The sequence below is a fragment of the Poecilia reticulata genome, linkage group LG1, assembly GCF_000633615.1.
Source record: "Poecilia reticulata strain Guanapo linkage group LG1, Guppy_female_1.0+MT, whole genome shotgun sequence".
Taxonomy (NCBI): Eukaryota; Metazoa; Chordata; class Actinopteri; order Cyprinodontiformes; family Poeciliidae; genus Poecilia; species Poecilia reticulata.
The window spans coordinates 29,216,296-29,227,706 of NC_024331.1; the positions used below are offsets into that span (position 1 = coordinate 29,216,296).

The 11,411-nt window shown below is 36.8% G+C and overlaps 1 protein-coding gene across 1 annotated transcript in view; it reads right to left on the minus strand.

Moving 5' to 3' along the window:
- Positions 1–11,411, minus strand: part of LOC103470916 (perforin-1-like) — a 192,613-nt gene that overhangs the window by 175,314 nt on the left and 5,888 nt on the right. Inside the window, exons 3-8 of the mRNA XM_008420391.2 lie at positions 7,933–8,195; positions 7,778–7,857; positions 4,461–4,506; positions 4,186–4,328; positions 3,962–4,100; positions 3,773–3,853 (exon numbers count right to left, since the gene is read on the minus strand). Coding sequence (XP_008418613.2) covers positions 3,773–3,853; positions 3,962–4,100; positions 4,186–4,328; positions 4,461–4,506; positions 7,778–7,857; positions 7,933–8,193 — 750 coding nt within the window. The 5' untranslated portion in view covers positions 8,194–8,195. The remainder of the gene's footprint in view (positions 1–3,772; positions 3,854–3,961; positions 4,101–4,185; positions 4,329–4,460; positions 4,507–7,777; positions 7,858–7,932; positions 8,196–11,411) is intronic.

Sequence of the window (11,411 nt, forward strand, 5' to 3'; positions counted from 1 at the left end):
AGTTTTACTTGAGTAGCCTAGATTATTAATGATTATCACATATAAAAAGGGCTATACAGTGGCGCAGTTGGTAGAGCTGTTGCCTTGCAGCAAGAAGGCCCTGGGTTCGATTCCCGGCCTGGGGTCTCCCTGCATGGAGCCTGCATGTTCTCCCTGTGCGTGCGTGGGTTCTCTCCAGGTACTCCGGTTTCCTCCCACAGTCCAAAAACATGACTGTCAGGTTAATTGGCCTCTCCAAATTGCCCCTAGGTGTGTGTGTGCATGGTTGTGTGTCTCTGTGTTCCCCTGCGACAGACTGGCAACCTGTCCAGGATGCACCCCGCCTCCTGCCCAAAACATTGGCTGGAGATGGGCACCAGCACCCCTCCTGACCCCACCGAGGGAAAAAGGGTGCAAGAAAATGGATGGACATATAAAAACTGATAAACAAGTTTAGATTGTAGCATGTGCAGTAACTTTTTCATCTTCAGCTTCACTGTTATTTTCTTTTGAACAAATTATYGTTTTCTGCACTTTTATCAGGTTTTGATTTCGCTTGAATTAAAAATTCACTGTTCGCTGTTTTCACGGTTTTTATTTTTATAAATTTTATTTTAAAATGATAAGCGATTTATTGTTTGTCCTGTCCCACCCAAGTGAAAAAAAAGTATACTTTAGTATACTAAATTTTAACATACTTCAGTATACTTTTATCGATGTACTTAAACTGTACTATTTTGGAACAGCTAATTTTGTGCTTAGTATACTTTAGTAGTATTTAAATAGTATAAAATTACAACTAATAGTATATTTTAGTGTTTTATACGTACTTTTTTGGAACAACTTTTTTGGAGCTTTATTATTATATTTTGATATTATTATATTTTGAATGTAATAATTCTGTATCAGAATTATATTAAAAATATATATTATACTACAAATATTTTAAATATACTATTAATATATTAATAATGCATTTAAATTAGACTTTTTATTTGTGATTTCCTGCTATTGATAATCTACAATTTTAATTACTCGAGAAAGTCTTTACTCCTATGCACCTATTTTGTACATGACATGCATAACTACACTACAGTACTCACACTGTTTTTGGCTAAAATTACATGGAAAGATTAATTACACAACATGCTCAAGGTAATTAAAATATTTTGTTTCATTACCGATATTTTAAAATTGTCCAATTTTACTCACAACTTTATGAACTTTACATAAATTATCAGTTTACACATCAAAAGTGAACACATGAGCATGAAAATTTAAGGGTGACAATAAAACATGAAAGTGAGGATCAACGACAGAACATTCCCGTTCACTGCACCTTATAGAAACCTACAAAAAAGAACAATAGAGCAATTAAACAGAGAAAGAATTTGTATTTAAATAGAACAGAAAAAATAAAAAAATTATACTTACAATTTTAAGACATTGTAGACTCGCCATGTATGTGACATCATAAGAACTGATGGGACCGGATCATTGAGACCGGATGCCTGGGATGGAAAAACATTTCTGGGTGTCTTCTTTGCCTGTTTATGTTAGAAGTAGAAAAACAGTCAGCAATGTCATAGAATCAGTCGATGTTGGCATCAACTATGAAGCTGTTTTAAGTGTGGACTTAAGGAGACAAACTACCTTAAAATCTTTCCATCCATGATCTGAACACACTGATCCTTGCAGGGTGGTGAGGGGACTGGTGGTGCTGATCTCCAGCAGCCATCAGATGAGAGGCAGGGTTCACCCTGGACAGGTCACCAGTCCATCACAGGGCCCTGGAAGTCAACAACAAATAAAATGTATGAAAGAGAAATGTTATATTAACAAGGGGGAAAATTCTGTCCAGTTACCTGTAAATCAAATCATGTTAATTAAGCACTTAGTGTTTGTAACACACCAGTTTTTGTTGTTGAAAATGTAGCTAGCTCCTCATTGAAAAAACAAACTTACATCATGAAGACGATGTGGAGGTTCAACCTCAGAGCTGGTTGGTGATCTGGTGGAGTCAGAGCTTCTTCTGAGACAGAAAATCTTTAGGTTTTCTAACACCCGATTTCTCTAGCTTCCTCTTTCATCTTCATTTGCTTAGTTAGACTGCAAACATATGTTGTAGATAAAATCATTGATGAACGAGTTAGAACAACAACCTCACAATATCAAAGTCTTTTTGTCTTATGGAGTTTAATTAAAACCAGATTAAGTTTATGAATTAAAGTAGAAGTCGCAACAAACAACCTCCATGCAGTTATAACATGAAGCTGAATGATTGCTATAGTAATAATCATACAAGTCACAATAAAATTGATAAAATAATTATTTAAGAAACCAGCGTAAGTTATATATCTTTACTGCACTGTTTATAATTAAATGAAGGTAATTAATAAGCAAACTTACCACCCACTAGCAACACTTAGCAGCCTTCATCCCTTCGGGCTCCTTTTGTGACACACATTTCATTTCCATCAGTTGTTGTCCTGTTGTGTTGTCGTCTAACTCGGATTAGGACGTCACCAGCTTGAATTTACCAAAATTAGTAACTGTTGTCAAGGCCTTCTCTACTTTTAAGGCATTATGCAGTAAAAATGTCGAATTTGAACAGCGTATGTTATCTTCCCTGCGTTCAAGTTTTTTCTTCTCTTTGGGGCGTTTTTTAAATAAATAAAAGTGTGGAATACTGCCACCATCTGGTCTGGAGTGTGAACTGGAGCTAATGCCGGTGATTATAAGGTTTTACATCACACATCTGAAAATTGATTGGGTACTTTCTTAAAAATTACATCATGATTATCCTTTTTTTATTGTATGAAATTTTAATAAATAGTAAAAGATTATTAAGGCACTTAGAAATTCATACATATTCATTCATATTTTGTTCACTTAAAGTATACTTTTATCTAATATATTAAAAGTGTATTTTGGTACAATTATGTTTAAGTGTGTTTAAAGTACTAATTTCGAAATTGGTACAAGTGTATTTTTAGTATACTTCAGATATACTTATAGGTAGTACACTTAATTTTTAGTATACTTAAAGTGTATTATCGCAAATTTAAGTATGTTTGAAGTATACTAAAGTATACTTTTTTTTCACCTGGGCAGTGAAAGCGCCATTTTTGATGTCCCTGTGGACCACCTGTGTAAAAGTCCCAGTCCATAAATCAAACGCACCAATACAATCAGCAAGCGCTGTGATTTATAACGTGTACTATGCACAATTGTTTAATATGAGTGAAATTTCCGATCATAAGTTACTAAGCAGCTGTTTTAGAACTGTGCCTTGCTGTTTTACTTGAGAAAATTAACACGAAACACAACTATATAATCACAGTTTGATTTTAATTGGGACATTTTAAGCAGACAGATGTTATAGCGGAGAAAGGTTTGAAGGCTGCTGAGAAACCTACAAGCGCCGGGAGGGCAGTGGAGGAGAGAGAGAGAGAGAGAGAGAGATGGCTGGAGGGGTACAGGTTCCATCACACATCATGAACAGTTTAGAAACAATAAGAAATGACAGAAGCAATAAGAAATGGGAGAAAAAAACCTATTTATAAAAAGATTAACTTGTGTTTCAAATTTCTTATTGCTAGCTATTTTGACTCAAAATGCAGCTGTTCTGATTGATGGTCTAATTTCAGCCGTTCTCCTGGTACTGCGTACCGACCCAGAATATTTTACGTAGTACCGGACCGTACCGGCTTACTTTCACACCTGCGCATTAGTATCATGGAAGTATCCCATATGGTTGTGTAAAAATCTTTTGTTTTGTGCTTTTTGTTACCTCTTTTGCGTTTAACCCATTCAGGGAGGCCAAGCAGCTTCGTGAAGATATCAGTCGTCTCAGTCGCCCTCCAATATTAACCTAAAACATGTTGAAAGTTCTTTAAAATGGTTTCCTGCAGAAAAATGTCTGTAACTAATTCACAATATGTGTGTGTGTGTGTGTGTGTATGTGTGTGAAAATTCTCACCATTCTGAAGTAGTGTGTGCCATAGGTGTTTATGAGCTTTCTAAACTCGTTCTTAGTGGAGTTGTTGTAGTGACTTGGCAGGAGGTCTAACCGCTTTTTGAATTTTAAGGTTAAGGGAGGTGTGTTTGATAATATCAAACTAGACACCAAGACAAAATTAGACAATTATTTAAATAACCATGACCTGTCAGAACGCAATGAAAAAAGTCTAATTTCCATCCTACCCATAATGGCTGCAGGCGACACTGTGTATGCTGAAAGTGTAGCGATCCTCTTTGCTTCTTTGTGAAACGAACTTGTAGGCATTGGAGCGGGTTGCTCCCGCATCTAGGCCGGCAAACACAAACATTTGAACCTTCAAGCCAACCTGATGAAATACAGACAACACATTTAGTTTATAAGGTGTTAAATAAGAAACCATATTTTTCTTCCACTATTCTAATCACTTACTTCAGTTCTAACTGAATTTGAAAATATTCTGAAATGTTCAGTTTCTTACCGACCAATCATTGGTATCTTGGGTTGTGTAAGACTCAACCAGAGAGCTGTTGGAACATTTTAAAGGAAGTAATTATTATCTTGATGATACACAGCTCTACATCACGATGTCACCAGGTGACTCTGAACCCAACAGATCAATGTGTGGATGTGCACAATCTAGAGAAACTCATCTATGTGTTTATCTTTAGCCGTATTGATTACTGCAACAGCGTCTTCACAGGTCTGACTAATAAATCAATCAAACAGCTGCAGCTGATCCAGAATGCTGCTGCTCACATTCTCACTAAAACCAGGAAGATAGAGCATACAACACCAGTTTTAAAGTCCCTACACTGTCTCCCTGTAGCTCAAAGAATAGACTTTAAAATACTGTTGTTAGTTTATAAATCACTGAACAGTTTAGCACCACAATACATGAAAGACCTGTTATTGTTGTACCAACTGTCTAGACCCCTCAGATCTTCTGGTTCTGGTTTGCTCTGGATCCCCAGAACCAAATGAGGAGAAGCAGCATTCCGCTTCTAAGCACCACAAATTTGGAACAAACTTCCAGAAAACTGTAAAACAGCTGAAACACTGGGTGGCTTTAAATCTCAATTTAAAACCCACCTGTTTAGAGTTGCTTATGGCTAAATTAGGATTAGAGTGTGGGTTTTGATGTCTTCGATGTTTTCAATGTTTTTATCTTTATTTTTTTAACTATTTATTAATTTATTTTTATTCCTCTTTCTAATGATGTAAAAGTGGCGCGTGACTGAGGGTCATTGCGCGCACAGAAAAACCCTGTAAATTCTAGACTCTTAACAGGTAAAAAGTAGTGCACAAAAATCTGTTTAGGACGGCGAAGTCCTAGAGCAAAAATTTGCGTGACAGGTGGACGGAGCCTGGTGCTGAAAGGTTGGAGACCTTGTCCTATTAGGCGATGGGGCCTGGATAATACCCGTGTTTAACGGACGCCGTAATATTCTAATTTAGGGAATGGGTCTGTATTTGCCTATTTTTTCCCTTGGTAATTTTAATCAAAATTTCTATTTTGATCATAATTTTCCTAATTAATTATTTATAGTTATTCACAGTCAAACTGATTCTCATTGTTGCAGGATGGTCCTTGAGCACATGTCCCTTTGTGTGTGTGAATATATGTGTGTGTGTTTTAGGATTTCTCAACTTGTATGTCCCCAGAAGAAGTGCTGTCTTTGACTAAGTTTAATAGTCTTTGACTATTAAAGGGGCTGGGGGTGCTTGAGCACCTGCCCTTTTTGCTCCTTGCCCCCAAGTGCCCTTTTGGTAAATTTTTATTTATTTATTTATTTTTTAATTATTTTCTAAGCCCTCTCTTGACACATAACATGTACTAAAATTATTATTTATTTATTGATTTATTTTTTGTACAACATAATAAGCCCTCCGGTCACCTTGTTACATTTGACCTTTTGTCCGTGACGCATGACGCAGTTGCCTCTCGCGCAGTGTGAAAGCGGCTAACTGGAGCTCAACATAGCGAATGTTCCAAAATATAGAACAGTTTTTGGTGAATAAAAAAAACATTTTTGGTGAATAAAGTGGAGTAGACTTGCTACTTCTCAGATGACGGAAAACGTTGAAGTATCATTTCTGCTTCAGCTCGGAGTCGCGGTTTAAGCAGAGAGGTAATGAAATACAACAGACACTGACGAGCCTCTGCGTCTGCCTTTCTCTGAAGAACTACTGAGTGGGAGGAGACATCCAGGTGAGGAAAAACTGTTCTTATCTATGGATTCACTATTTTTATCATACAGACATTAGGCTGTTGTTGTTGYGCTATTAGCTAGCTGATAGCTAACAACTCTGCTAGCAAAGCAAGATTACTAAAAAGCTTCTTCCCTGTATCTTTAATGATATCAGTTATTCTTCAGTATTGCTTATGCCATAAGGGCTCATCGCCTGTCCAAAACTTATCTCCATAATGGATATATGTCCGATCTTCTAATTTCCTTTGCTGCATAATGTACATTTCATTTATTCTAGCATTAGGTAAATGTATCTTGAAGGAGAATAACACTTAAATGAAAGTCCAACAAGGTTATTCATTTAGAATTAAAAATAACTCACTGTGAATTACCATGATAGAGATAAAGTGTGTAATTAATGAAGGGGAAAAGACTTAACCTAGACTTTTAAGTTTAGGGTCTGGTTCGCAGAGTATGAAGTAAAAGTTTTTCCCCAATTATTCAATGGAGAAAAAAAAAACTAACCTCAGCTAAGTAAAATAAAATTGTAATCAAAACTTTTGTAATTGTAATGATTCCTTTTTTTTAAAAACAAATAATTTTGTTTGAAAACATTTTTTTAATTAAATAACAAATTTTTGTCTCGTGAACTTAAAAAGTTATTTGCCAAACATAATTTGCACACATCAGAAATCTTTTGTTGCGATTTTGCGTCCTGCCCACGACGTCATGTGAGAATCATAAGCAAAACTTTGAGTCATACAAAAACTTAGAATGTCAAGAAAAGATTTCTGACATGCACAAATAAATTTGTTTTGCAAAAAAAAAAATTCACTTCATGAGACAAATGTGTGATTTAAATGTTTAAAAAAGTTTTTTAAGCAAAACTCAGCAGCCTTTTCTCATGGTGGCATGCATTAACAATTCAATTTTTGCTTTTATTTTTTTCATTTTTCTGCAGTTCCACGTTAAAGTTTGATGCAGCTCTGCTTTCCTGAATGGACCATCTTCATCTCCACTGCAGCAAACAGGCAGCTCTTTTTTATAGATTACAGTCACTAAAAGGTTGCATTGTGCCCTTGTTTATATTTTTATTAGTGTAATTCTGTAAAGACAAAATATGTCTGGTGGCCCAGCTCTGATTTACATATCTTCCTAAATTTGAATATTGCAATACTTTCCTATAACACAATAGACCTACAGAAAGAAATTACTAATAAAATATCTTACATATGCATAGTTGTATGCTCTGTTTAGAGATGTTCGTTAGCTTTGATTGTATATCTCACAATTTTGTAATTTATCATTGTTTATTAAACTCTTAAAGCTGTGTGGCTTTGGTTCTTTGTGTGGCTTTTGGTGGCTTTGTTATTCTGTCCTAGAATGCGGTTAGATGTGCCCCTTTTTTTTTTTTGAGCACCTGCCCCTTTAGTGGTCTCTGCACGGCCCTGATTTACACTATGTGTTGGTCTACCACATAAAGGTCCAATAACATACACGGTTGATTGGAACATGTAATTGTAACGTAAAAAAAAATTCGGTAATTGTTAGTTTAACTATGTGATTCAACTTACACAGTGTTCACAATCCGGTTTAAATACTCTACCTAAGAGAGGTGTGAAGTTTGCTGCGGATGTCAGGACTGCATTGACTGACGTAACTCCAGTCCACAACAGAAGATGGAAGCTTAAAATGAAGAAAAGTTGCATTATTGTTGATCCCTCAAGTCAGATGTGCAGCTCTATTTGCATTTTTAATTACTTTTTGGAGGGCATGTTTTTGAAGAGGGTTGGTGCAGAGTTTACAGGTTTTGCTGGGGCTCAGATAAGTCGTCACATCAATCACATGAAGTCTTTTTCTCTCCAGTGTGACTATGTCAAAACCTTCCCCCACCAGGTCGTGGCCTGGTGCAAAAGGAGCAGCATCACACTCTTTTTGGGTCCCGATCCGACAGGACAGAACAGAGGAGTGAACAAGGAGGACGCTCAGGAGAAGAAGAGCTGAAGTTGAATCGGGCAGCATAGCTGTAGTCAGAAGATAAAAGATAGAGAAAAAAGGAATTAAACTTTTTTTTTACAAAATGCATAGCATTTTACTTAACTGTATGACCTATTTATACAACATCATCTAAAAAAATTTGTTAACATTTTATTTGAAGTGGTGTGCATAAGACTGACATGACACAACACCTGACATGAACACTTTTAATGTGAAGTTGACATTATACATCTTTGTTATGACAATCTGATATTAACCAATTAATTATCAAAATTTAGTAATATAATAATAAACAAAGATACACAACATTTTAAATTTTGATAATTAACAACTATTATGACATATTTATGACATATGGTGATTCTTGGTTAATGTCAAGTTGTCATGTGCGTCAAATAAAGTGTTATCAAAAAGATTATGCTAACATAATCTTTTTGGTTAGAACATGACTGATTCCATTTACTGGAATCAGTCATGTTTGCAATCCCAAGAAAACAAGAGTGGTTTCTTTTCTTGGTGAGACTGTATCTGATTTGACTCATAAGTTGCTCTCTCTAACCACTGATCAGCCAAACATGGAGACTTTAGTTGTGCATGTTGGAGCCAACGATCTGGCAAAGCAAAAATCCGCGATTCTGAAAAAGACTTTAATATTCTTCTGGATACTATGGGAAAATTAAAAATGAAGTTATTTCTCAGTGGTCCAATTCCATCGCCTCAATGGGGAGACRAAAAACATTCCAGGCTGCTYATGATAAAYAAATGGCTGATTAAAACCTGCTCTGCCAGCTCAGTGACCTTCATCRATAACCTYKGGATSTACTGGCAGCGCTTTCACCTCTTTGGAAGAGGTGGACGCAATCTTAACAAACATGGAATAAGGCTGCTCACTGCAAACATTTTTCATTTTATCAACACAAAACAGGCTCAAGGATGTCTGATTAGGATGGAACCCTCCGCTTATCAGAAACACAGCGTTCCAATACAAAGGGATAAAACATCAGCTATGGACAGATCAACTGGTTCACCTCCTCCTTTCACCCTCCCTAATCTTTCACCCATCCCTTCACCTTCCCCCCTCCCTCTCTGTTCCTACACTCACTCACAAGAACACAGTTACTCAAGATGGTTAAATGAATCTAAAAGCTTAAGTCATTCACTAAAGAGAATCGGGCTGCACCTGAGCCGCCTGAAGATGTTGGTGGGGGATCCAAGTCAGAGAGGAAGATGGACGGACTCCTCCCAGCAGGATAGTATGGATCAACAGGTTCGCCTCGGCACGACTCTCCACTGCTCTAACATAGCAGAGCTCACTTCAACTAAGCCACCTTCCTCTGACCTCCCCGAGGATCCATCACTCTGCTCTTCTGAGGTCTGAGACCGGGGTCCAGATATTATCTTTACAACCGTCTTCCTCCAGAATGTGTCTGGCCCCCCAACATTTTATAGCAGGACAATACCTGTCCGGATCACTGCAAGAAAAGTTACAAAAAACAGAAATACAAAAAGCAGAGGTCTTAATTCAAACCTCAGACTGATCCCATCCCCTGCCTAAAGGAACCTCAGACTGAAGAACTTTCAGTCTCCAAGTCACTTAAATTGGCTCTTTAAATACCAGATCTCTCTGTGCTAAAGCTCTATTAATTAATGATTTTATCACTGAGCATAATATTGATGTTTTATTTCTGACAGAAACATGGCTGAATGACAATAATGAAGCAATTGCATTAATTGAATCAGCGCCTCCTACTTACAATTTTTTTAAGTGAAAATAGAAAACACAAAAAAGGAGGAGGCGTGGCTTCAATATTTAAGAATACCATGAACTGTAGTAAAATCTCTTTGGGTAATTTTATGTCTTTTGAATATCTTGGAATCGAGGTAAAAGGCCACAAACGAACTTTGACACTAACTCTATACAAAACTCCAACATATGTGGAAAATTTCTTCGCGGACTTCAATGAGCTTCTATCTCTCATATGCATTGATTACGATTGTTTAATAATTGTCGGTGATTTAAACATTCATGTTGACAACCCCCAAGATGGAGGGGCTAAAAAGCTGTTTAACATATTAGAGAGTTTTGGTTTAACACAACATGTCAAACAAGCAACACAGACTCATGGACACACTGGRYCTGGTTATCACTAAGGTTGTGAATATTTCCAATGTCTCTGTAACTAATATTGCCCTGTCGGATCACTTTGCTGTTATCTTTGACAGTTCTTTATCCGTTAACCCACTTGGACAAACAGCTACTATCACAAAACATACTTTCACAGAAAACACAGCAGAAACATTTATTCAAATCTACTCTTCTTCCTCGTCCTTAAGCAATAATGACGTAGATGAGTTGGTAGATGATTTTTAGTGCAAACTTTCAGAGACCATTGATTACATTTCCCCCTTTAAAGTGAAGGTTGTGACTGGTAGGAAGAAATCTCCATGGAGAAATGCACAAATAGTTCAATCTGCAAGACAACTCTGCTGTAGGGCCGAACGGAGATGGCGTAAAACTCAACTTCACGTTTATTGTGACATCTACAAAGAAAGACTACGTAATTATCACACAACACTAAAACATGCAAGAGAGGCTTTCTTTGCAGATGTCATAAACAAAAACATTAACAATGYTCGAGCTTTATTTGCTACTGTTGACAGGCTCACAAATCCTCCGATGACGTTGCCACCTGAACTTCAATCTAATGCCGCCTGCAACAAGTTTTCAAGTTTCTTTTTAGAGAAAATTCAAAAGATCAGAGGATTAATCTGCACATCCACTCCAAAGASARTACCAATGCTGTGCCCAAACAAAACAAATGCAGGAAAAATGACCCAATTTCAGCTACTTAATTATAAAACCCTAGAAGAAATTATAAGTCAATTAAGCTCTGGTTCCTGCTGTCTGGATGTCCTGCCCAAGCATTTCTTTAAGAAAGTCCTGCCTGTCGTTGCTACTGATCTGATCCAAATAGTAAACTCATCGCACTCTTCAGGTGTTTTCCCCCAGGCTTTGAAAACAACAGTTATCAAACCACTTATAAAAAAGAACAATCTGGACAAATCCCTACTGCAGAATTACAGGCCAATCTCCAACCTCCCATTCATCAGCAAAATTATTGAAAAAGCAGTTTTTAAACAATTAATAACTTCCTAACAATAATGAATCGCTTTGACTCCTTCCTGTCTGGTTTTCGTGCTCACCACAGCACGGAGACGGCCCTTGTAAAAGTGTTCAATGA